Below are 26,911 nucleotides of genomic sequence, written 5' to 3' on the forward strand. Positions count from 1 at the left end.
CGTCCCTCAGATAGACAAAGCGGGCAATCTCGATACATTTGCCGCTTTGTACCGGCACTGTACGAGTGAGGGCTGGTCAAAACCTTGTTTTACATGACTGAGCAAGTTTATAGTGCAACTAGCTTGGAATAAGAAGAGTTTCTCAATGAGACTTTGACTGCTAGCAGATATCCTGACGTCCTTACTGGCATAGTTCTGTTTCTCCTCCAAGGATCAATGTGCAGGGTGCGTAAAAGAAGGATATTTCTTATTTCTGAAGTTCTGAGGAGATCGTTCGGCAAGTGAAGTTGACCGTGAGATGAGTTTACAGCGCAGTATAACTACACATAATACAGACTACTCGATGGATTATTCTTCCAAAGCTAGACTGCGGTTCGTCGGATTTCTGGCCGTTCGCATAGTTTACCAGTCCCTTTGCGGCTGCCGAAACACTTGCATCGACATGACAGACCGGCGTCCATCAGAACACAGCTGTAAACCTTCAGGTCCATACCACTCTCAGTTAGTTAGTTATTCTCCTGGCCTGGTACAATTATTCTGGTGAGTCCACACCAAAGTGAGAAGCGTTGCACTCGAGTTTCGTTCTTACTAGAGCTCATCAGTAGTGCATACCGGTGATCTTTTGGGAAGTTGAATTCCGGACATCTAACATGAGAGGTGAGTGTGTTACCTGCCCCCACTAGACTCACTTGAATTTTTACGTCTCAGCAGGCGAACTTGTTCACGCCCGGGTGGTGGGATTGGTTGGCCCAAGCTTCAGACGTGAAAATTCATGTGTGTCCAGGGTGCGCTGGTGGAGTAGTTTCTACATGCCCGCCTCGCATGTCAGATTTTAGGAGTTTAAGTAACGGCACTGCCGGGGGTGTGCACTGCTGATTAGCTCCAATAAGAGTGAAACTCTAGTCCAGCGAACTCTTTTTTGGTGTGGACTCACCAAAATAAATGCCCTAGTACAGGAGGACAACTGTTCAACAGTAAGAGATGTGAACATGAATTCTACAAAGCCCGCAACATCCGCTTTGTTTTCTTCAAGCATCTGGGCAGCTGTGTCCCTGACTCATTTGTGGCCAAGGGTTAATTGCGAACGATTCTCCAGGTAGATACGAAATCTTTGTTCGGCATGTTGTTCCTGGACTGGAAGCAAAAGCGTCTATTGACCAGCCAACCTCTTTTAATCGAGGTTCACAAACCACGCTTACGTGTTGTTTTAGCTGAAGTGGTTCTGATTACGTGCCACTCACTTGGACACTCCACTATCTGTCTGTTCAGATTGGTTGCCAATCCAGTTTTATGCATAACCTGTATGTTTTACCTCTCTCGTCCGATGAGAATAAATAAAGTATTGACAAACCACGATCCATGTTTTCTGTGTGTGCTGATGCGATTGATAGAAGAACTGATGAGCCCCTCATGACCCCCAAGAAGGGCAAAACCGGTCGTGGGCTGTCGAAGAGTTTTCAGCAACCTTGTGAGTAGTTTCCTTTATGAAAAAAGAGAAGACTGAATGTTTTCACGCACAGACCAGTTGTACTCTTCGTCTCGATTTGCTGGCTTCCTGTAGAAATTTTCGGACATGGTGATGACGATGGCGAAAAATGACTTCTGAAGTAGTTGCAATTGAAAGGCTGGTTGACTTCTGCTAAAGCGAGTAAAAAGAAGAACCAACCTTCTGGAGAATGTAAATGTTCTTTATAAGATATATTTTGTTGCAACGCGGAAGATTCTTTTTGTAAACAGGGCACATAATACAGACTACTCGATGGATTATTCTTCCAAAGCTAGACTGCGGTTTGTCGGATTTCTGGCCGTTCGCATAGTTTACCAGTCCCTTTGCGGCTGCCGAAACACTTGCATCGACATGACAGACCGGCGTCCATCAGAACACAGCTGTAAACCTTCAGGTCCATACCACTCTCAGTTAGTTAGTTATTCTCCTGGCCTGGTACAATTATTCTGGTGAGTCCACACCAAAGTGAGAAGCGTTGCACTCGAGTTTCGTTCTTACTAGAGCTCATCAGTAGTGCATACCGGTGATCTTTTGGGAAGTTGAATTCCGGACATCTAACATGAGAGGTGAGTGTGTTACCTGCCCCCACTAGACTCACTTGAATTTTTACGTCTCAGCAGGCGAACTTGTTCACGCCCGGGTGGTGGGATTGGTTGGCCCAAGCTTCAGACGTGAAAATTCATGTGTGTCCAGGGTGCGCTGGTGGAGTAGTTTCTACATGCCCGCCTCGCATGTCAGATTTTAGGAGTTTAAGTAACGGCACTGCCGGGGGTGTGCACTGCTGATTAGCTCCAATAAGAGTGAAACTCTAGTCCAGCGAACTCTTTTTTGGTGTGGACTCACCAAAATAAATGCCCTAGTACAGGAGGACAACTGTTCAACAGTAAGAGATGTGAACATGAATTCTACAAAGCCCGCAACATCCGCTTTGTTTTCTTCAAGCATCTGGGCAGCTGTGTCCCTGACTCATTTGTGGCCAAGGGTTAATTGCGAACGATTCTCCAGGTAGATACGAAATCTTTGTTCGGCATGTTGTTCCTGGACTGGAAGCAAAAGCGTCTATTGGCCAGCCAACCTCTTTTAATCGAGGTTCACAAACCACGCTTACGTGTTGTTTTAGCTGAAGTGGTTCTGATTACGTGCCACTCACTTGGACACTCCACTATCTGTCTGTTCAGATTGGTTGCCAATCCAGTTTTATGCATAACCTGTATGTTTTACCTCTCTCGTCCGATGAGAATAAATAAAGTATTGACAAACCACGATCCATGTTTTCTGTGTGTGCTGATGCGATTGATAGAAGAACTGATGAGCCCCTCATGACCCCCAAGAAGGGCAAAACCGGTCGTGGGCTGTCGAAGAGTTTTCAGCAACCTTGTGAGTAGTTTCCTTTATGAAAAAAGAGAAGACTGAATGTTTTCACGCACAGACCAGTTGTACTCTTCGTCTCGATTTGCTGGCTTCCTGTAGAAATTTTCGGACATGGTGATGACGATGGCGAAAAATGACTTCTGAAGTAGTTGCAATTGAAAGGCTGGTTGACTTCTGCTAAAGCGAGTAAAAAGAAGAACCAACCTTCTGGAGAATGTAAATGTTCTTTATAAGATATATTTTGTTGCAACGCGGAAGATTCTTTTTGTAAACAGGGCCATCCTTTTAAATAAATAAATAAATAAATAAATAAAAATAAATAAATAAATACTGTGGTTTTCTCCGATAGTTTTCTTTACTATCTCCTCTTCTGTGGGGAAACCCCCTGTATCTGTTCTGTTGCAAGTATACAACATCCTGTATCACGGGAGCGCCCAACATAGGAGACCCCTTCATACTCGTGCGTCTTCCCCACTTTGTTTTCTACTGTGGTTTTCTCCGATAGTTTTCTTTACTATCTCCTCTTCTGTGGGGAAACCCCCTGTTGGGGATCTGTTGCAAGTATACAACATCCTGTATCACGGGAGCGCCCAACATAGGAGACCCCTTCATACTCGTGCGTCTTCCCCACTGTAATTTGTTTTCTACATAATTTACAAAGGATGTTGAAACGGTGACAAGTCTTCAAAAACTTATTGGTTGTAAACATTTTCAGAGCCAATTTGGAGTTAATGAAGCCAGGTTTTCCCAACCTTAACCGTCTCATTGGTCAAGTGGTCAGCTCCATCACCGCCTCAATGCGGTTTCCAGGTAGCTTGAATGTGAATCTACAAGAATTCCAAACAAATCTGGTTCCCTATCCACGAATTCATTTTCCGCTCTCATCGTACGCTCCACTTCTACCGGCCTCTCAACAATTCAATCGTGAAATCTCGGCTCCCCGGCTATTAGTCAGATGCTTCCGCCCACAATCCTTGATGGTGACATGTAACCCACGTCATGGAAAATACATGGCATGCTGTGTACTGTTTCGAGGTAATGTAAGTGGTCAAGAGGTCCAAGATGCCATAAGACACGTCAAGAAACAACGAACAATTAAGTTTGTCGATTGGTGTCCAACAGGATTTAAAATCGGAGTTAATACACAGCCGCCAACTACCGTGCCTGGTGGTGACCTGGCCAAAGTAAACCGGTCAGTGTGTATGATCAGTAATTCGACGGCAATCGCAGAAGCTTGGACCAGGTTGAACCACAAATTTGGCTTGATGTACGCTAAACGATCGTTCGTACACTGGTACGTGGGTGAAGGTATGGAAGAAAATGAGTTTACAGAAACCAAAGAGAACCTAACTGCGTTGGAAAAAGATTATGAAGAAGTCGGGATGGAAACTAACCTAAATTGAAAGTAAGTTTACCCGTCATCTAGACGGGTGAAGTGTTGGCACCCTTTCAGCCTATAAGGTCATCCTTCACTTTTTATAACTTCTGCTCAGAGGTAGATATCAATGAGTAGGACTAAATCGGGAACCTACCTGAATGCAAGATGATACTGTCTGCAAAGATAGAGGGTTTTCTCCAAACAAAATAATCCAGACTACCAGGAAACTAAATTGGCAGCAGATCTTTTGAAATTTGGCTTGGTTAGAGTTGTCTTTCTGTTTACTGATGCAGTTTTCAGTTTACACTTCCACGGTTTTACAATGACTTTCACCTTACGAAAACTAAGTGGGGAAAATACACCTCTAGAGTTCCATCTTTATACTCCTTGTGAGTAGCAATTTATCAACTCCAACATTATATGGGAACACTACAATGTTAGCTTGACCTACAAATCTGACAATTGAACCTGGCTGTTTCTGACTAGTCAAGGAAGTAGAATGAGGTAAACCACTTACTGAAGAGTAGACTTACACATGTGGATTGTTCCAGTTTTACGAGTGCATACAGGATGATGATTGTATACCTTGTACTTTGTGCCGTGAAATATTCCCAACATCCTTCCATGCGTCGAATCCTCATAAACACTTGCAAAAACAAGCAGTTTAGTTGAAGTGAGACAGTACTCATAAGATTTCTGAAAACTCTGACAGCGTGTGACCACTTCCCCCATCGGCTAGCCGTCGCCCCGAGTTTCCGTAAGCCTTATGTTTGATTTCGACACATAAGTATGCACAAGTGGTGAGATACACTGACTTGCGTACGGGAGACCGAGCTGAATATCCTATAACACTGCAGTCTTGCCTACCAAAGTAATACCAAAGTATTAAGGGCCAAAACCAACTGCCATGCTTTAGGGGGGATGGTCTGTCCATCCGTTTTGATTCACTAATTACGACGGAAAAACAAATCTTCGCTGCGTGGTTAAGTGTGCTAGTCGAAGTTCGATAAATGGAGCCGACGGTGGAATACTAGTTGAATACTCAGTCATTTCCCGATAGAGCACTACCGCCACTCTGGAGTACAAAAGTTTTCCTCAAATGATGCTTCCAAAGTCTTCTATTTGATCGGGCTGAAAACAGAAATGGCTACTGAAATGAAGTCAGACGATAGCTGTTCCCAACATTAGACGGACTAATACGGGCTCCTAATTACAGAAGTTAGTTTAAATGGATTTGTGACCGCAGCTTCCTTAACGATGTCGCTCCAAATTTAATGCTTGGCCTAGCCAGAATTAAGATGTTGCCATCACGAAGAGCCTAGACAGATGATTTGTATGTCTTAGCAACTCATCGAGTTGTACTTGAGGGTGCCCATTCAACTTTCATGACGTCTCTACTACCAGATGAGTCAGTGGACAAGAGTTTGACAAACGCAGTCCCTCCGTTTGGTTTTGGAGCAAGTGTGTTACTGGGGTAGCTTTGTAATGACCACTGCTAATTTGCGGTCAGACCTTTGAGCCAAGTACTTTGACCAAAGAACAAATCGTCCCTTGTTTATATCTGGGTGCCCTGGCATTAGTTCAGACAACATGGGACCACGAACTTTACAGATAAAATTAAGTTAATACGACATCGGTGCTTGCGTGGTAACAGCAGCTAAGTTATCCCATTCGCTACAAACAGCAAGGCGGATATGCAGAAACGTGGCTGCTAACACCTCCGACTATCCCACTTAACTGCCGCTCCTATAGAGATCCCAGCGGTGCTCCCGGCATCAAATCACTTAGGAAACCGCCAGGTTGCGCGCCACTACTCACTTTTACCGCTCCATATCGACTATTCAGGAATCGTTCTCCCGTTTCTTGTAAGCTTTAATAGGAGCTCTTAGACGAGCCAGACAACGAGTTCCTCTAATACATAGCAGGCATCGATCGATCGATGCTTGCTGCATCCCTGAAACTCGAAAACAGTATCCAAGTGCAGTTGTTGGGCTTACGACACAGACGATGCCACAGACCAGTAAAGTTGGGTTAGCCCACAACCACTGAAGCGGGATGGTATAGCTCAAGTTTATAAGTCGAGGCTTCACTGCTCTACTCTATACAGGCATCCGACTCTATTGTCGGGATTTTACTTTGATAAAACTCGCACTAGCTGAAATACTGAACTTCCCTTTTCGTTGCATCCATTTATGCACCAATGAACCGTAGCTCTGATTCACTGAGAGGCTCCTACTGAAAACTAGCCATCCTCTTGTCTGCTACGAAGGGGTGGGACACGATTATAATAGCGTAGGTAGGTCACCTCTGGTCATCTGAGGCACGCCTAGGTGATATGTTCAGTCTGCACGAAAACCAAGATGATAACGGTGAACGCATTGTGTAACCTTTTACTGACCAGTGCTATTGGGTTTAGATGCAGTGCTAAATAGCATCCCCCTACCGCTGAGAAATCTTTGAGTCAAATTGATTACGTAACCATCAGCTACCGATGGCGTGGCTCAGTTCTTTATTACCAGTCATTCTGGAGCACCAAGTTGATTCAAATGAAGCCCTTGTTAGGTGCAAACTTTCACTGAGCTCTTCCAGTAAACCCCAGAGACGAAGTGAAAATTCAGTAGCGGAAAATGTTTGTAAGTCACTAGGTTAGTTGACCCTTTGTCCGTTCACTTGCATCTTTCACTTCACCAGTTCAATATGAGCCGTGGTTAGTGGGTGAAAAAGTACTAATAGACATTTCTATCTTGAAACCCCATTGAGTTGATGGGCCAGCTGGGATCCCTCCGGGCTTGTTCAAAGATCTTGGAGAATCTTTGTGTTCCACTTCAACTATGATTTATTACCCATTCGGGAGCGATAGCGTGTTCTACAAAATCGAAGCCAATTTCGTTCATATCAGTGTTCATTAGTAGTTCAGTGTACATTAGTAGAGTGTTTCAACCACAGATTATGGATCTCACGCCTGTCTTAACACAGTTACTGGTTTACTCTACATTGCGGCATCTACTGAAGGCACGTAAGAAGCAAGTCTGTGAGCATCAGGTAGGATGTCGTCCTGGCAGGAGATGAAATCGTCATATCTTCATACTACACCAGTCAATTGAGCAGCACCACACATATCACTAAACAAAAGACGTGGATTTTCTATACTTTGAAGGTGCCTTCGATTCTGTGGATAAATCTGCTCTTTTATATATTCTTAGCCAGAAAGGATGCATATGAAATTCGTAAACATTACTTGTTCCCTGTATTCCTGACAAGCAAAAAAATGGAGTTTGTTAAGGCTATTTCCACTTTCCCTTTTTGTACCCCCTTGTTATAAAAATAGAGTGGCCGACGCAAGAGATCATGAATTTAGCTGTCGAAGTCACGCCTGGTTTATTAGAACGACATCGCTTTGCATCTTGATGATTATTTAAACACTGCAGCGGATGTTGCTGTACCTCTTAGCATGTAACTTGCATCCTCAAAGTCCTGCCTCAAGATATCCCAGTTTCGTGATTCTCTTAAATTTCGGCGGCCACCTACTCCTTGATCGCAACATAACAAACGAAGTCTGTACGCGCTTAACGAAGACGTTAGTGATGTCTGCAAACTTCCCGCTGTTGTGGAATCAGAAACGAATATTACTGGAGCTAAAGGGTCTTAGTTATATCTGCTGATTCGTCAGTCTGTGGTATCTGCTGCTGACCCGCTCCAGTGCCTAGTGTCAGAGAGAAAGGACTCACAGAAGGGAACACAACAGCTGTATTCCGAACAAGTGAGTCCAATCCATGTCGACCTCCTACTTGAGTTTCAGGTACGCTGAGCCTGTCCACTTGTGCATTCATATTTCCGGCAACCACCACGATGTGTGAGCTTTTAGCTCGCCGCAGCAGGGCATTCAGGACGTCAGAAAACCTGTCTGTGACGGCGTCGGAGCTACAGTCAGTTGGGGCGTAGGCAGACACGATTTACAGACATCTATCAACCTCATGCTTGTGAGACTCCTTCGCAGACTTTGCCAGACAAACCGCACAGAAGCGACTGTCAGTAGGTATCCAGTCCAGCAAGGATTCTTCCGCCCGGTGACTTAGGACGATGCCAACCACTGCACATCCCGCTGCAGCAGCCTCTGGATCACCAGGGGTGCGTAGCCCGAAGCGAGTGGAGACTGATGGGGCGGTTAGCTCAATGTGCGTGCTTGCATCTTGAATTCTTGTTTCTGAGACAAGTAGACATTAATGCCGAGCGAGTCCAGTATGAGAGCGAGAGCAGCTTGTTGTCCTGCTTTCTTCAGAGTGTGCACATTGAAAGCGGCCGGATAGGTGGGGTATCGAAGATTGATACGGAGATGTCTGAGGATGTCGGCGCCGGATGACGCGCAGGTGTTGCTTTCAAACCAATAGAGGACGAACGGAGTGATCAGTCTTTAGTGATGGGCCTTCATGGAGAGGGTTATCACTGGGGTGTGGAGAGGAGAGGAAAAAGTATTTGAAAAAGAAGGAAAGGTGGCGTCAGCAGTAGCCTGTTCTCCCCCCCCCCCCCCCCGCTGTATCCACCAAGTAATGCGGCCTGGCTGACGGCACCACACAACGGCCGATGTGGCATGAGTTTATATGTATTTGTGCAATTCATGTTTGTACGTCGGCTTGGATAATGCCAGGGCGCTCACACCTGGACAGGAGTGAAATTAGGGGGCCTCAACCGGAGACTTTGGCTCGAAACCCTGACTGCAAGACAGCAACTGCGAGTGCTTTACCAAGTACATTACCATTTTTTAGGGAAAACGTCGCCATATGTATTCCGATTTCCAAAATGATGGACCACGATACCTCCAATCACTGACCAACCTGCGAGTGTCCAGCGGACACCCCCATCATAGCTCAGTGGGTCACCGAGGTATGCAAACCGTTAAACCACGGTAAGGGCCAGTCTCTTCGTGACTGTGATGATGAGTCGTCGGCAATCAAATTGCCCAGTTCAGCGAACAAACTAACGACCGTGCTCAGATGTGCTTATTCCAGTGTCTTTTAAAGGTGCAGGCACTATCCTTAATCATTTCCCTTATGGACACAGAACTTTTTCGCATTATGTCCTACGTTCCTCTTTCCTTATCAATTTTCATTGGGGTGTGCCTACTTGCTGGCTGTATGGAATTTGGGCGTCATTGTGCATTGGTGGTTAGTTTCTGCTAGTGACGATGTTGATGACTGAGATATTTTACTTACCACTTTGGCTCTTATGTTTAATTAAATTTGCTTAATATACAACATCAATTCCACGAACCGTGCCTTTGTTCAAAAAACGTTCAAGCGGCTGCTATGTGCACTCTATTGGATAGTTGCTTTCGATGCGATATTTTTGATATTTCCGAAGCTTTGTTCACTTGACTGCTTAAGGCGTTTGCATTTGCAACCTTCGGTTTGACCAAGAAGTGAGATTTACCTCTAGGAAAGCTATGGCCCGGAAACCTACCGCCTGGCTAAAGTTGATCTTTACAAACACGGAGATTTTTTAGCTAATGTGATTTGCGATCCAAAAAGGAATGTTTGTAACAAAATTTTTCAGGCTCTGGAATTAACTTTTTCTATTTTGCAGACTTCACCTCTGGGTTTGAGATCACTTTGTGCATGACTTGTGCCTTTCTTCAGCATTTACTATGTAGTAATATACATGTGATATAAAATGACATTTGTCTTGCGATCTGTTTACAGCCACCCACTTTGAACAAAACCCGATGGCACCACAACAGTTTATTTCCTCTACCCACTCGGTGTACGCTTAAACTCGCGATCCTGTTCTTCACTATCTACAATTCCATCTCCTGAAGACCTGATGGATTGATCCGCAATTCCGCACCCGTGCGGAAGTCATTCCGTTTTACCCATTTTGTGTTCCTGTTTCCTCAAACCGTCTGTTGTCTTGGCCAAAAGACAACGACACCGTTGAGTCTTTCAAATCAACTTCAAAGTCTTTACCGTCGACTCGGCAACAATTCATGAAATGCACACTCAACTCTACCGGTATGCGACAGAGTTCAACAACTGTACTTCTGACACGCTTGCGCGTGCCTCTCCTGTGAGAATGGAGAGCGACATCCTGCTTGGCGTGCTTTTTCGTCAAGCACAAACGCTTTAGTTCCTTCAACTTGACAAACTCCAAACCGCTTGGATTTCGATCGAGAAAAAAAACTTCGATTTCCTATGTGGTGTCTCACTCCAAAAAAACAAATAAACTACAACCTTGGACGGTTGTTTAACGGAAGTCGTTTGATTTGTTTATTCTTTCCGACCGGAATACTGAAGCCATCACGGCTGACTAAACAAACAAACAAGGCGAATAAGGTCGAAATCTGAAAAGTTAGTTGCTAGAGGAGGTTTCCATATTTCTGGATATATTAAAAACCATTTCGCCATATGTAGTGCAAGTGACTTCATGTCGTTTATCCGTACGTGAGTTAGAGCAGTGCCTTACTAACCGTTCCTAAGGACGGTCGACCATGCCATCCCAGTCAGTTCAACGCACAACCAAGAAAACGCACCGCAGTTAACCTATTCAGAGATAAGAGGCAAGCATATAGTCAGGTCGCCTTGAATGTTTTTGTTGAAGGACACTGTGTCTCTGGAAAATCCAAATCACCGAAGGAACCCACATGAAACGGCGGTAAAGTAGTTAGGGGATGAGCAGAGACAGTAACATCAACGTTGGGCTGACGCTTAACTGTCGTTCAACCACAAAGTTGGCTTAATTAGATTTAAGGCTTTAAGGCTAAAAAGGGGAGGGTGGACGGAATATACCTGATGCTAGCCTGCGTCGAAAACTCTGAGTTGCCTGCACCTCTTACCACCCAGTCAAACAAGATGGATGGATACTGACAGCACGCAGGCCATTGAAATCGGTTAGCCACCATTTCTTGCAAAGTCCCCGGCAAAGGACAGGGAGACGCGGAGTCCTATCCTGGAAGACGGATCGCAATAACAATATTCGAGCTCTTAATAATCCATTTTACATCATTCTTTAGTCAAATTTGCCCAAAGTAGGCTTGCAGGACAACATTTTCTCTCCGTAGACGGAAAGCGTAGCGTATGACCGAGCCGCCGCAGTTGGTAGTGTTGAATGTTTTCAAAACCGACGTACCTGTTTTGCCACGCTACGAATTCCTCGACACCAGAAAGGTGTCTGCGACACATCTTAGATCTTATTCCCCCGGAAGCCATGTCTGGCAACCAGACAGCAGCACAGCACTGGTGCGGACGACACTTGTTACCTAAAATATTCTGCCCAGTGATCCAAACCCTTTCTTTGTTGGGTCTCAGGAAACAAAAATGTGCTCAACGGGTGACCTCGTATACAAATACGGCGCTAAGAATGGTGATATCTGAACTGATTCGCGAGTCTCAAATGTAAAGTTCGGCGCTGTAGTAGAATATTGTCTCACAGATGAATTGGACTGATTCAGCGAAAATACATCTTCGGTCATACTTGAATAGATATTACTGGTAGTTTTTAGTTCACGTTCCTAACCTCTAACCCTCCAAGAAACAAAATAGTAATAAGAAAAATTAAACCCTAGTACAAGTATTAAGAAGTGAAGAGCTCTTTCTTAGGTACAACAGGTGGAATAAATATGAGCTAGATAGAGTTTAGGGAGTTTAGGAATCTCGGAAACCGAGAAAAAGGACAACAAGCAAACGAAGCTGATAAAACAATCATGCAACATGATGGAGGTGTGCGCCAGTTGTGAGAAAAATGAACGGTTATTTCAGAACGGTGAACTACCTGTCATTTAGGATGGCTTGCTTCAACTTATTTGATTGAAGGAGACCATCAGAAACAAGTTCAGCTGGATTCAGTGGGGTCTCTCATCTAAACCAAATTCCTATGCGAATAACCGTATCTGGCGCAACTATTGTTTCATTTAGCTAGAACTTAACGACAGACCTATTCATGCCTAATGAATATAAACAAGTCATATTCATACAAGCCGATTGAATCCAGTGTCCATTCCTATTGAACAAAACTTCTTAAGCACCGTATGTGAAATAGCTCTGACAGAATCAATATTGCTGCTGATTCTTCGCAGTCAGACCTAAGACACACTCAGCTGACATAGTTGGAATCTTTTGGGCGAACATAAAAACATTTATCGATTCCAAGGCGCAGTAAGCTCAGTAAACTCATTCGAAGCGGTAGCGAGAAAAAAGAGAATCAGTTGTGAAATGTCAGGTCAGATTTCAGATCTTATTTAACTGTCCGTGCTAAAGTGAAAGTAAAGCGAGTGCTGAGGATGGATGCAGGACAACTAAGACCACTTAAAGATAACCCATCAATGCATGTGATATGATGGTTCAATCGCCTAAACACGCTTTATTTCTATATCCGTTGATTCCTCCCAGAATTTTAGGCTACTGACAAGTCAGTGGATCGGAGTTCAAACTCATCTCGCGACAGCTTACGACGCCCGCAGATATCGGATAAAAGGTTGACTGAAACTTGAAACCCCTGTGCCTTCTCTGCGTACAAAGTAAGATAATGTATCTCCAGAGGTTTTTAAATGGCTTCATTCCTCGTTTGCGAGAATAAACTAAGTGAAATTAAAGCCGACTACATGGTACTCGCTGTTTCCAAGATGTCCCATTCGCCAAGGCCTATGTATGCACCGTGACCTAAAAGATAAAATATACCTTTCCTTATTAAAAGGTCCGAGCAAAAGCTAGAACTATCAAAGATATGCTGCAAAATACTTTTAAGGCACCTCAATAGAAATTTTTTAACCGGAATGATAAGATGTTTTAATATAATTTGGTGGTGTCACAGCTGATGTAAAACTCTTTGGTTTTCCAGCAGTCAAGCTCAGTACATTCTGCGATATCCCGAAAATAAGCCAATTTGATTAAGTACTTCTATCAAATAACTGCGGGCTGAAAATAGATTTTTTAGTACCCTCCCTTCGGTAGACCTCCATGGGATCCACCTAAATCGCTCTTCAATGCCAGACTTCTCTCCACGAACTTTCCGGCTTTGTTGAAATCGTGCGCGTCCAAAATGAATCCATAAAGTGCTTCATTCTCCAATTATTTCCGAAAAAATCGGTCCTATTTTTAGTCCGAAGTCAGTTTTGAAAGCGATTTGTTCTTATCTTGCGTCTATTTTGTTAAGTTGAGTTGAGTTCTGGCACAGTTTGTGAATATTTCCCTCACGCAGCTGGTTTACTACTGCTTATATTGAGTCATTCGGATTCCTGTACACTAATAACACTCAAAGGATCGAACATACGAATCAGTACGCCACAATGCCCAACTTGTAACAACACTGCAAACCTACTGCAATCGCACAAGCGTACATACTCTTGAAGTGACATAGCATACGCGTTTGATAATAACCTTTGCCTTTGAAATCAATCTAATTCAAAAAGAGAATAGTAATCCTTTCGCTAGTCATAGGCCACCTGCCCGATTTACCGAAAGACAAAACCGTTACACTCCATGCATAAAACACGGGTAGATGAAGTAAGGTCATCAGAGGAATTGATCCCGCGGATTCACAAGGCGCAAAAGGTTAAAATTAGAAGGCGAATATGGAAAGGCGATAGGGCCTGCATTGAAAGACAGTAGTGTTACAGGGGAGGAGGACAGTGGCTCATCGTCTTTGGGCTTTGAACCATAAGTGAAGGATAGGATAATGTGCAAAGCAGCCGAGTAGAAAAAATGAGGCATTTGAGCGAATTGAAGGGACAACATATCGTCTGGTTATTTTACGGGTTTTTTTTCGGCTAAAAGCGACAAGTGAAATCAAGGCGGAACAGCACCAGCTTCCGATCATCTGAAAACAGTGGAGCCCGTGCCAGGGCAAACTTACCATGCTTTATTTAAAGTCAAATCAACCAGAAGTTATGGGCGATGGGAACATCTTGTCGCGTGCCAGCAACAAGATCAACATCATTTACGACAAGGGAACCGAAAAGCTGCAGCAGGATAGTGCAACCGGTAGTCGGACTTTAGAATCAGAATCTTGAGTGATTTTAGACCACGTTGTTTAGCTGTGGGTTTCAAATGGGATTATATCCTCCAAGTGGAACTAGTCTATGCCGTAAAGCTGAAGAGCATTGTACGGCTGTAACTTTATTGCTAGCAGTCATCAAACATAGTATCACTTTATACAGCATGCCGTATGTGCTTATATCTGTATTCAGTAAACTGCAGCATCGCCGTACTCAGCGCATTGATTCAATCCAGATGTGAAAAAAGGTTTCCTCTTCGGAAAGAATTTTGTGTAAATAAAACTAAGGCAAAAGGACAGTCAATAAGAGTAAAACGATATCTAAACTCTTATGGGACACTGGTTACGTCCCAGGTCTCCCCGTGGCTTTTGGTGCTATTTCTGTTCACAAGCGCATGCATACGACCCCGATGGCGAAATTTGTATCCTCCAGTGTGTAAACACATTTCTGGTGCATAATGACCAATCTCGCATTAGCCACTTGATAATTTAGCCTTCTGATTCGACTCTGATTGCACTTCATTCTACGCTGTGTATGTATAATACATTGCTTTTGCGTTAATATCGCAACACTTTTCACTTCGAGGCTGAGGCCCACACTCATGGTTGATTTGCTCTGCGTGCCTTTTATCTTGTGATTTCACGTGATTTGTGAGCCTGTACTTTGAAAAAAAATGTAGTTCCTGCTTATCTGAATTCCATACGCGAACCAAAAAGAGCTTGACACTACTTTTCCCTACCACTGAGGAATTACAGGGTAGTTTCAAGACACATTCCGATATATATACAGACGAAAGTTAAAGGAAACAATAAGTCACACCGGAATACATAACACGGTAACGGCAGGTTCAAGATATTGGAATGCAGACCAACAAAGTGACGAAATGGTAGGAGAGTGGTACCGGGGTTTCAGGCGACTAACAAACGAAATTTAACGCCAAATTCTGCAAGTGTTATCCTTGGACCCTGTTATTATCGTATCGCCTTCGTAATTAAACGCACAGCTGAACACTTCATCTGTGTGTCCTACAAGAATATCTTTCAGTTGTCCAGTTTCGGCATCCCACAGACGGGCAGTCTTATCGGCGCTGGCGGTCAGTACCAGTGTTCCACGGGAGTTAAAGCAGACCTACGGGTAAAGCAAATATAAAAAGGGTCGAGGATATCGTACATTAGAAATGTAGCATTACTTATACAAGCGGCTACCAGCATTGTTAAACTGTTAAACGCAAAACAGTCAGCAAACTCGAGATGCCCTGCCATGAACTGCAATGTAATCATTCAAAAATTATATCTTGAATGGTGAATTAACGAATTGTGGTTGCGAAACCCATACCGAAGTCTATAATGACTTCAGTAGGACTTGTGGAAAATAACCTGTTCACCCTTCTTTACGGTTGGAAGAATTAGTTCTGCATGCCTTAGATCAGCGTTGATTTGAAATTCAGAAGTTTCAAAAAGCCGGACATCTAACCAATGGTCCCAATATTTATGGAATTTACCCCATGAAAATGGCGTTCTCAACGTACGAAATAGCAGGCAGTAGCATACATCAAAAAACAGATTAAAGATACGGTCATCGAAATTCCCAAGTTGCCCAAATATACAGACCATCGGGGACGTTTCGCAACCAAACAGAACCGTTTTGTCACAGCAGTCTTCAATCGCAGGTGAAGGAATAGATTAGTGAATTTACTTTTTGGCCGTGCCCTCGAGTTTGCGAAACCGTCCCGAGGTCGTACGTGCTCCATAAGCGTAGAGAATATGAATAAATATCTGTCATTTGGCCTTTTCACAATATCTTGACCCTGTGTCTATGAAAAATTTTGGGATTAGGGCGTTCTTATAGTGGCCACCACGCTAAATAACTGAAAGCAGTTACCCTAGAACGGTGGACTCTGAAAGAGATATTACAAACCTACCCAGTTATGCAAAAAAGTAAATCCTAACTAACAAATGCGTTTAGTTTTCATTGTTGGAGTGTAAGTACCTTAACTGTTTAGTGCGAAAAGTATATCGGGATAATATCTATGTACACTATTGTTAACAGGTGTAATGTGTCTGCAGGACAGGGATTCAAACCATCTGCTCATTTAGGTATGCATCGTTTCGGTACATAGTGCTTTTATCCAGTTGTTAAAAACAAATGAGAAGGACCTCATATCCTGACCTAGGGAACAGCATATATATGCGATGTTTTAAGCCACAGATTTATCATGATGAATGGAAACACAAATAATATCTTCACGAACTTTGCTGACTTCGCCATCGTGTCCTGTAAGGTGAGCGATTTCACGGTAGCCTCTATTTGGACCACTGCCACGCAGATCCCAGACGCGTGATGTACTGTCCGCACTGGCACTAACTAAGCGTCGTCCACTGGCGTCAAAAGTAACATCCAGTACTTCGTCCAGGTGACCTGTAAGGACGTGCAACTGTCGACCAGTCCGAGTGTCCCAGACCTATGGTGAAACAAGTGTGTTGAACTACTCGGAAGTCAAGTGACGGACGTGCAACTGTCGACCAGTCCGAGTGTCCCAGACCTATGGTGAAACAAGTGTGTTGAACTACTCGGAAAGTCAAGTGACGTTTGCTTGTTAATGCATAAACACCATCTTACCATCTTCTAATTATGAAGACTTTTCTTTTACGTAAGAGAGTTTGTCTATGTGCTGTCCTGTGAGGCAAGCTACTTACGCGTACTGTCTTGTCCATGGAGGCTGTAGTAACGAGGCTGGCGTCAAAGCTGAACGCGGCCGCAGCAACTTCAGCGGCATGCCCTATTAAGTGATGGGTTCTCTCACCAGAACGAACATCCCATAGAGAAACTGTGTGATCAAAGCTTCCGGTGAGCATCAAACGTCCGGCTCCAGCTCCGCAAACTGTATCACTATAACCGCCACTGTCTCCTTCCGACGAAACCGATGAGCCTTGGGAAAATTGAAGGGCGATCACTTCTGCAGTGTGACCACTCAAGCTTGCCAGTTCCGTACCTGTTTCTATATCCCATAATTTTGCTAACGTGTCCATACCACCTAGAATGGAAATTGAAGATATGGTGTTAGGTAGCTGGTCAGTTCATCAGTCAATCATTCACAATATCATTTAGACAGCCAACTGTTTAGTCGGTTTGTTGTTTGGTTCGTTATCCAACAAGCTAGCTAGCTCATTAGTGGAACACAGGCGCATTAGGGTAAATTGCATGAAAATGTTAGCCAAAGAAAAAGGCGCTGGAGTGCAGAAAAATGGCATATTCCTTAACTTACAAAGACCCGCTGGTGAAGGCTCCGTATTTTCATTTATCTTAGCATTGCTCCATTTTTTCGGACTTGTCTGTGGTCAAAAAACCACGTACACGAGGGTCGGTTGCAAAGCGTGCATTAGAAATCGCTGTCATCTTTGTATAAATCATTCCAAGACTCATGTGTCTGAAGCACTTACTTTTGGCACTTTCCATGACCCCTTTCTATGCACTCTCAAGCATCCACACTGGCTCTAAGTTGGTTCGAAGCTGAGGGTCAATATCTTGCACAGTGACCATCCTATCACTCATAGTACCACTGGTAACTTCCAGGTCCGCAAAGGCGGGATGTTCACAATAGGCTAGTTGCCGATAAGAGTTCTGAAGAGAAGGCTTGATTCTGTATTGCGTGGTCCGTCCATCCAGATTTTTTACCACATCTGGTTGCTGAAGCACACATCCGTCACCGTCAGACAGATGTTTCGACTAGGCGATGAGCGACCAAACGGTGTGTGATTTAAAACAACTGTAATTCGACCACCGAGTTCATTCAGACCGTTGTTGTGGCCTATTGCAAGGTTGTTTGTGCTGTATTGGAATTTAATAGAAGCAGTTTGAAGAAATAACGGATTTTGCTAATAGTTTTCCCCCTCTAGAGAGAACGCCGCTAATAAGAGTACCTTCGGTTGGCCCTTTCAACAGTACCTTTGGGGAGATGACGCTAAGAGAATTGTGATGGATAGATGTTCAGATGAGTTTTTCTCAGAAAAAAACAATTCATTTGACTACATTGGATCACAAGTAGCGCAACCGCAGTTTCAGGCACTCATATTGATGTCTAGTCAAGAAAGAAGTCCACACCAGAAGGAAGTTCGTTGCCCAGTGCAACCTTATGTTAGGTATTTTAAAGAATGAGCGCGAATATTCACCAAACCCTAAAAAAGAGTGTTCACTGAATACCTTCTTAATATTGACGCTATAAGTAAAATCAGCACTCAAAGAAAGGAGTAGCGTCAATAGGACAACCCAGTTATTTCAGCTGGTGTACACAATGCTTCATTTGGATGGTGATTTTGAGGAGGGTGGTTCCCACACAATTGACAGCAAGAAGCTAAAGTCCTCTTAATGATCCATGAATCCTGACCGATTCACAGTCACTGCGAATGAAGCCAGTATGAAAGCTACATATAAAGTTAGTCCTTATTCGTCTAGTCTTGCTGAACTAATCACAGTGAGCAAGAGTTTTGGCCCAACTAGTGTGAAACGCCTGGTAAAGATATGACCACACGACACTTATGGATCAAAATCAGCGTTTATCAGATGCTTGTCAGTGCCAATACCTAATAATAAAAGATATAACCTCAAAAATCTCCACTTTAGTTTTGGGAATTGAATTACGTAGGATTCTGACCCCACTATTGGATAAGGATTATGTACCGTAAATAGGAATACATACTATAAGTAGTATCTGTAAGTGTTACTCTCCTGAGTCCCACAAGACCCAAGTGCAACTGATGAGTAGGAAGAGGCAAAACAGGCTCATCTCTGTGTATTAATAAGGTTTAACTTGGGCGCGCCGTATCCCTACTTTACTACGGCACGTGTAAAAACAGGTTCGTTCTACTGGTCGCTTTTTACGTCAATCGTTATTGATTGATCGGCTGCGCAAGCCTCCGATCGGGCGAGCGCCCTCGAAATCGCAATCGAGAGTGGCAATATTCACGATCAGAAGTACAACTACTAGTCTGCTGATTCCCGTAGTCATCCAGATAAGTTATGGCCCATGAACTTTAATTTCAAAATCACTTGTTAGTAATCAGACGCAACAGAATTCAAAAGTCAAAAAGATTTGATCTAGCGAGATCTGGCGAGTAGCATGTTCCGTCTAGAAGATGCTTTGCGAAATCTCGAGTATAGTACTAACCAAAACAATAAGCGGGTTTGTGCAGCATGTTCAGCTGAGGAGCATCATAATCGGAAGTTTCATGTGGGATTCAGTTGAGTCACCCCTTAGTCCCAAATTAGTTTGCAAATAAGCCCACTTCACAAATGATGTTCATTTGGACTAAAGTAAAACATGAGTTTGACGGAAATTCGGAGACTCGATAAAACCAACCCAATCGTAGGCTGTCAAAGAGCTTACAGCAAACTTGTAAGTATTGTTTTCCACCTGTGAACTTGACTCAAATAAGTTAATTGTTCTTGTTTGTCTACCTTAAGGAAAACAACAAGCATTGATTTGAACCCACTTATTCACCATTTTGATATGGAAAAGAGGTTCCATGTAACAAGTTTCATTCACAACACGCTGCTAGAACGACATCCGGAATAAAATACAAAGTATCCAGTTTGTGAAAAAAATCTCAGCAGATACTAAGTTCAAGTGGTCACTACGTTTATACTCTTGCCGAACAGAAATCAATTAGCAAATTCCTCGGTTTCGGTCGATTTTTTAGAAACTGCCCTACAGTCACAACGGTTCTCTTCAGACCAAATATAGCACCGTGCACATAACGAATATTTTGTCCATTGTTTGTCTGCCATAACCGTTTCACGCCTTCATGTAAGTCTAGTAAGATCGCCTTCATTACTATTTTCTTTCGTCCTGATCATCCTCAGCCTTACCGTCATCACCAATAGCTGTTAATCGCGTCTGTAGGTAAGTGAATGATGTTTCCATTCTTGTAATAAGCAAGAACAAAGACGAAGCTAGTGAAATTAGAGGAGGAATGATAGAACAATTGAACATGAAACATCCTAAAGGAAACTACTCACAAGGTTGCTGAAAACTCTTCGACAGCCCACGACCGCTTTCGTCCTTCTTGGGGCTCATCAGGTAGGCGCAGTCCCCGAGTTTCCGTCAACCCTAAGTTCTACTTGAACACCAATTAGACTGTTTTCGAGAAATACACTCATTTGCATATCAATTTGGTTTTCACGAGTGACTCAACTGAATCTCTCCTTTATGATATTCTGCAACTGAATGTGCTGCACACAGGCCACCTCATGGTCGTGAGCTGTCGACGAGCTTTCAGCAACCTTGTGAGTAGTTTATTTTATGAGAACATCCTAAATTCACCCACCGGTCTATGGATGCAGGCTTGACTGTGATTTAGTATGAATAATAGTAAGCATGAATTTGAGCATACTAGGTTTTTTAGCAGTTGGATGGTGCTCGAGACTGATCGATTAGTCATCCCTTAAGACAGGTCTGGTAAGAAATTCTAAAGGTTTACTCATGGGCAAGGTTTTGCTTTTGATACAGAAGCTTCATCAGACCAACCGAATAAGTTACCTTATCAACCAGATTTTAAGACAGATAGAAAGCCTGTCAGTGGGATCTTTTTGTACCTGCTAGGCTTAAAGGGTGACCCGAAGTTTTTTTTGTTGTATTGACGACTAAACTTACGACTAATGAGTGAGGAAGAACTTAACATCAGTTCACAATGGGTTCGAGACCATGGTTCTCAGAGTTATAACGTTTATGGTTTTCGTCCACAAATTTTCTGCATCTGGACTGGCAAGTTTTGGAGGTATTAGGCAACATATAGCCGTAACGTGTCAACTCGGCCAGTCCCAAACGGTTATCAGAAGACCTGTCAGCTCTAAACCCTCCGTTATCTTCACGCTTGTATTCTTAGAGATGTCCAACACCTCCGCCCACTATTTACCGTCATGTGAAACTTGGTCCTCGCCTCAAAACTTTCACATCTTCCAAATCTCTTATATACCCAGTGTTTCAAGCTTGCCCCACCGTTGCTGCGACTTTACCTGTCATCTGGTATTCATCTGGATTTTTTGGTAATTTCTTCATGTGGCGCTAGTGGTAAAAATTATGATGTGCACTTCCTGGCTGTTTTCCCTTTGTAATCTCCCATGCAGTCGTTACATTTTATTTCTAAAGACTTTCCCAGTGTCCTATCAGCAGGAGAGTGATCCTTCAGTTACTCTAATACTGAGCGTAAAACTCTTCGCCCCCCCTTGGAATGCCACTCTTATTTTATCCATATTCTTTTCTTATAACTCCTTTCTTATAACTCCAAGTATGAACTGATCACTATCGATTTGCTCACTGTCGGGTCCCTGACACAGGTGAATACCTACTTCATATACCACTTAGTTGAACTCACTGGATATTAAATTCCTTAAAGTATCTTTTTTACCTCATTAATGGTAACTTCAGGTCGACTCGTTTTGTGCAGTTTTGGTACAGTGTTGAAACTATGCTAACATGTACCGTACCCGGATCGGTCAGCGAGTAGTTTACGAAGTCATCAGCGTTTTTTATTCTGGTAAATAATTGTTTCTAATTTTTCACCACCAAACCAGACTTTATACAGGTACTCTACAGTCATTGACATATTCAAGATCCCTATGACGTGGACAGACATTCTCCTGGGTTTCCCGTTGAGACAGAGTAATTTCCTGTTAGTTCCAATGTCGGCTTGATGTATACAGGCGTTCCTAAGACAAACGCTCTCAAGGGGGGAAAGCGGTTGCTACTGGTTGACACCAACCTGCGTAAACGGGCGCAACTGATTGTAAGCGAGTTAGCTGAAGTAGCGAAATAGGTTTAAATTCCGGTCGTTTTATCTTTAAGAAAGGAGTGTACTCCCGTTGACAAGTTCTGGTTACTGGGTCCTCAACAACCACGGTTCTGGCTAATATGCATGTACATGACTTCAAACAGGAAGCTTTAGCTGGATTCCAGTGAGCAAAAATGACATGCCGGTCGTAATCAAGCCTGATAATGTCAACGAATTCTAGCAACCTTTTAATACCTTGAATCCTGACATTAGTTTCAGCATGGAGCTAGAATCCACTTTGACTACACCGCCTTTTCTGAGCTGCACCTATAGGATATGCTATAGTAACGGGAACGAAATGCCATGCGCGGATGAATCTCTCGAAAACGAAACACTTTTAGCTACATCTACCTAGCCCATAATCACTAGTGATAGGAGTCCCACATCCCATACGTTTCACAATGTCTCATTATCCGTTATATCCTGTTCAACCCCGTTTTATCTTCATCATCTTCTCTCCCAAATTACTGAAAATGTTTCGTGACTAGCACAATAATTTGCAGGGAAAGCTTGGTAGTTGACAGGGTTACCTATCCTTGATTGAAGCCCAGGTATGAAATAAAAAAGCTGATGGAAACTTGGGGACCCCACGTACCTAAGAAGAGCAAAAGTTAGTGATAGGTTGTCGAACATTTACGTAAACTACTCCATAATTTACCAATAAGGTTATGCAAAGAAAGTATGCGTCGACTAAAAAGGTAAGTGTCTTGGAAAAACCGACCAGAGGGAATTCGTGCCGCGAAATTCACGAATCCCAGAAGATTTGTTAACCCAAATTATCAAACAAGTGTCACCGTAAAAATGGGGAGAAAATACGTTGGTTAACCGGGGAGACAAGTTGAAATGATAGGCAGTAATTTATCGGACACCGTGACTTATGACAGACGAAAAACTGCCACAGACTTCACAAAAACGAACATATATGTGTGTACAGTTGAACTGCTGTATATCCCAGCCTAGCCTATAAAAGGCAAAACACCTACTAACCATGGATGTCGAGGTATGAAACTGGTGCTGAATTCACTATATCAAACTGGTCAAGTAGCCGGTCGACTGGGTTCATCTTAGTCAATTATAGTCTATTTGTGGCTACCAAAAAGGAGTTCACAAATGCTTGATTCACCGCTCCTATGAGGGGTCGTCCTGTGCAAGGGCATATATGTGATCCTAAGAATATTGCACAACTCACCAGTTGCCAGAATGGTGCTAACCGGATTGAACTGTAAGCAGACCACTTCCGCCGAATGTGACTGAAACACATGGTGGCACTCCCCAGTTTCTGCACTCCATAAGCGGGCGGTTTTGTCGAACGAACCCGTAGCGATTTTGTCTATAGGCGAAAAAACTTCTTACATGATTGTGAAATGTCGCAGAGGTAAATATAGCTCCTGACTAGTTATTGTAAGAATTAATGTCGGAAATTTAGACTGCTCTATTGACGACTAGTGGTTGTATCTGCCATATCGAAGTTACTTGACCAATTAATGAGCATCGTCTCTATGTGCTGTCTTTCAGCACGCAAAACATATATGGAGACAGTAAGTTGATAATTTAATCCAATGATAATGTTCAGTAATTTAATACCTATTTTTACCTGTGGACAGTGAACCCAATTTATCTCCCCTAATTTCAGTAATCGTTTCTCTTAGGTACCGCGGCCATACACTTTTCCCATACGGGAAACAGAACCTGTTGGTGATCTCGTCATCTTTATAACCTTTCCAAGTCCACTTGAGAGTCGACTTGTGAGCTCAGCTGAACACTTCCGACTCAATAATAAAAAACCAAGTCGGGTGTTTGATCTTAACCTATGTTAACGTAGAGCCATTCTCGGTTTTCCGTACGCGAACGTATGGTTAGTGGTTGAGGCTTTCTCCGTCCGGCCAAGTGTCATATCAGCAGTGTGATTAGCTTCCACCCGGAACTAAACATCCTAAAACCAGTGAATAATCATGAGGTTCAAAGTTGACATAACTTCTACAACTTGGCTCCTCATGCTTTAATAAAGCAGCGATTTGCAAGATATCAATGAGAAAAATCAACTAAGCTCACCAGAGAAGGGGAGATTAAATGCGATTGCGTAAACCACGTTCCTGTGACCTTCCAATGTATGAACCTCCTCACCGGATTCTGTTTGCCAGATTTTGCATGTTCGGTCGTAAGAGCCCGTGATAAAACTTGAGAGGTGAAAGGGAGGATAGTTGTAAAGGGATTGTTTTAAGCGACGTCAGCTTTACGCGGTTCATCTGTCAACAATGTACTCAATGACCTCACCACTTTAAAAGCCCGCATCTTACTACCTACAGTTTGCAATTCCACAGTTTGATGACAATGGGTCACATTTACTCTTTGCCAGCAGTGCATTCGGCTTTTATCAGCTTTCCCTAGTTTCCTGGTGGGCATCTCAATTGATAGAGATACGAGTGCCTGAATAACTCTTCTTACGATAATACCTGATGGGATTTCTCGCCTGCTAGAAATTTTTCCAATGGACTCCATCTTGTTTCTCCCTCAGAAGGGGATGAGGAGTTCGAATGCGTGAACACAACTTTGTGCACAAAAGGAACTTGTACAACCTCTGAACTAGTTCTGTACAGAGGCCTGTTCGTGCTCACCTGTAGAGGTAGACTGTGGGATACAGAGTGCTAAGCTCGCCACTGTGTTGTTCCAAGTGGACAAATAACGTGGGACAAAATTGCGCAACTGCCATCTGAATGGCTCCACTGAAGAACGAGATCAGGATGGAAGCACTCAAGAACAAAAGGAAACCTGATCGCACGTCGGACAAGTGGTTTTAGTTCTTTCTGCTTTTGTAGGATTTTAACGAAAATAAAAATAAAGTACGTGGTTCTCAGCCTTGGCTGAAACGCAATGTCTCCAAGGCCTCTAAGTCCGACTAAAGCTTCGAAATACCTATTCGGTGGTTACTCCTGAGAGGGGTCTTCTGCGAGTAATCTTTCTGCGCGGTAATCAGTTGTTTATGGTAGCGAGATTGCTTATACCTCGTACTTTGTGTGACCAAAATATAGGACGGAAACAAAGCTCAACTTACTGACTGCCACTTTTGTTAAAGGCCACATTGGTCAGCGGTAAAATGTGAGCACGCAATACCTAAGAAAAAGGGGGCAATTATTTCTAGTCATCCAAAGCGAGCAATCACCTGGTATGCACCAAATTTTGTCTTATCCACTTTGACTAGTTTGGCTTTCAGTCGTTCAATCAATTCATATACTTGGGGCTTTCTTTTCTCTGTTACAAGCGCCTCTTTCTCACAAATCTCATTCAGTATCTCATCTGTGTTACTCCTAGTACGATAACCTGTAATAAACTTCACGACGCACTTGAAGGTCAAATCGAGCAGATCCAAGGATTTCGTCTTTGTGGTCCCTCCTTGCTCGTACTCTAGAATGATTCCTTGATTACAAGGGTTCGTTCACAGTTAGAATGCAAATGTTACCAGGAGGATAGTACCGCAGTAAGAATCGCCTGAGTTTCATGCTTGTCTTTCAGAGAGAAGGAGTGTCTTGACGAAGTGCCGGTCGAATGGTTCTCTCCTGGAATGACAAAAAAGTTGCATTATTTATTGAAAAAGGTCGTCATTACTATGCGTGACCGGGTGGACACTGGACCGTACTCCAAGTTGATCGACCGAAACTGAATACATTGTTTTGGACACGTTCTCCGCATACCAGGCTCTGAAGTGTTCAGACTCTCCCGGTCGCCACTGACGTGCCAAGAACGGCAAATGACGAAGGATGATTGAAAGCATGGCTCTCAGCAGTTAAGGCCGATATTAAATCACTGAGGTTGCATGTGGTCTACGGCACCAAACAATGAGAAGGAAAGTGGGTGACTACGTGCTCAGACCTTGCTGCTGGTCTGCTTTACAGCAGATCGGAATATTGTCGAAGCCTACGGAGTTTTCTTCGGGAAAAAGCCGCCGTAAGTAATCAGGAATGAGAGTACAGATGACTCTCAATCAACTGGTAACGAATGCCTACCTAAGGCTTTACGACAAACCTTGTCTATTTTGGAGATATATTATTCCGAAGTGATCACTGTTTGTTACAGAGGCCTTGCTTAGTTGCAGGTTTGATTAAAACAAAGCCAGCATAATGCAGCTCCGTTGTTGACAGAACAGTTCCATCATCATAATCATCATCATCATCATCATCATCATCATCATCATCATCATCATCATCATCGACAGCATGACATAAGTGTTCAACACCGATGCTTCACTGCCGTACAACCATGACTTATTTGAAAGCCTTATTGTAAAGAAAAGAGTAAAGGTGGACGGGGAAGAGACTTAGTGCTAACTTACCACAATCATTCCGAGGTGCCTACACCCCCAGACATTCACTCAAGTAATCTGGATAGAAACTGACAACAAGAACGCCACTGACATCGGTTGGCAGCCATATCTTGTAGTGTCTCCAACCAGGCACAGTGAGGATCACGCGGTCCCCATCCTGGGATGCGAGTAGCACCGACTGCACCCAAGCGTTTCGTGATCTCCTTCATACTCCTCTGCCAAGTCAAAGGTTGGCCACCTCTCTGTTTACGCCACTCTGAGTTGGGCATGGAAAACAGTACTCTCTTCGGCAAATGATGGTTCGGCATACGTAACATATGTCCCAACCAACGTAGCTTCTGGTGATGGACACATTCTTCAATGGAAGTACCCGTTACACAACCGAAAACGCGCTTTCTAACTGCCTCGTTACGAATTCGCCGACACCAACCCACACGAGCTATGGTTCTGAGACAACGATTGTCGAACACCTGAAGACGTCTCAGTTCCGCTGCTCGAGTAGGCCAAGTCTCACAGCCATACAACAAAA

The 26,911-nt window shown here is 43.4% G+C and overlaps 2 protein-coding genes across 2 annotated transcripts in view; one reads left to right on the top strand and one right to left on the bottom strand.

Annotated features, from left to right (window-relative positions):
- The window catches only part of T265_10293 (hypothetical protein), a gene marked incomplete at both ends in the record, with an annotated part of 37,087 nt that extends 26,584 nt beyond the window's left edge, over nucleotides 1-10,503 (top strand). Inside the window, 2 exons of the mRNA XM_009176619.1 lie at nucleotides 3,594-4,283; nucleotides 9,953-10,503. Of these exons, the coding sequence (XP_009174883.1) occupies nucleotides 3,594-4,281 (688 nt within the window). The remainder of the gene's footprint in view (nucleotides 1-3,593; nucleotides 4,284-9,952) is intronic.
- Nucleotides 10,504-15,006: 4,503 nt separating this feature from the next.
- On the bottom strand, nucleotides 15,007-25,561 carry T265_10294 (hypothetical protein; the record flags this gene model as incomplete). Its single annotated transcript, XM_009176620.1, has 8 exons — nucleotides 15,007-15,366; nucleotides 16,490-16,699; nucleotides 16,935-17,272; nucleotides 23,254-23,394; nucleotides 24,117-24,241; nucleotides 25,117-25,175; nucleotides 25,225-25,466; nucleotides 25,522-25,561. 8 exons carry the CDS (start codon nucleotides 25,559-25,561, stop codon nucleotides 15,169-15,171), a joined length of 1,353 nt encoding a protein of 450 aa, XP_009174884.1.
- Between the last annotated feature and the right edge of the window lie 1,350 nt (nucleotides 25,562-26,911).

This window comes from Opisthorchis viverrini (genome assembly GCF_000715545.1).
Source record: "Opisthorchis viverrini unplaced genomic scaffold opera_v5_350, whole genome shotgun sequence".
Classification (NCBI taxonomy): domain Eukaryota; kingdom Metazoa; phylum Platyhelminthes; class Trematoda; order Opisthorchiida; family Opisthorchiidae; genus Opisthorchis; species Opisthorchis viverrini.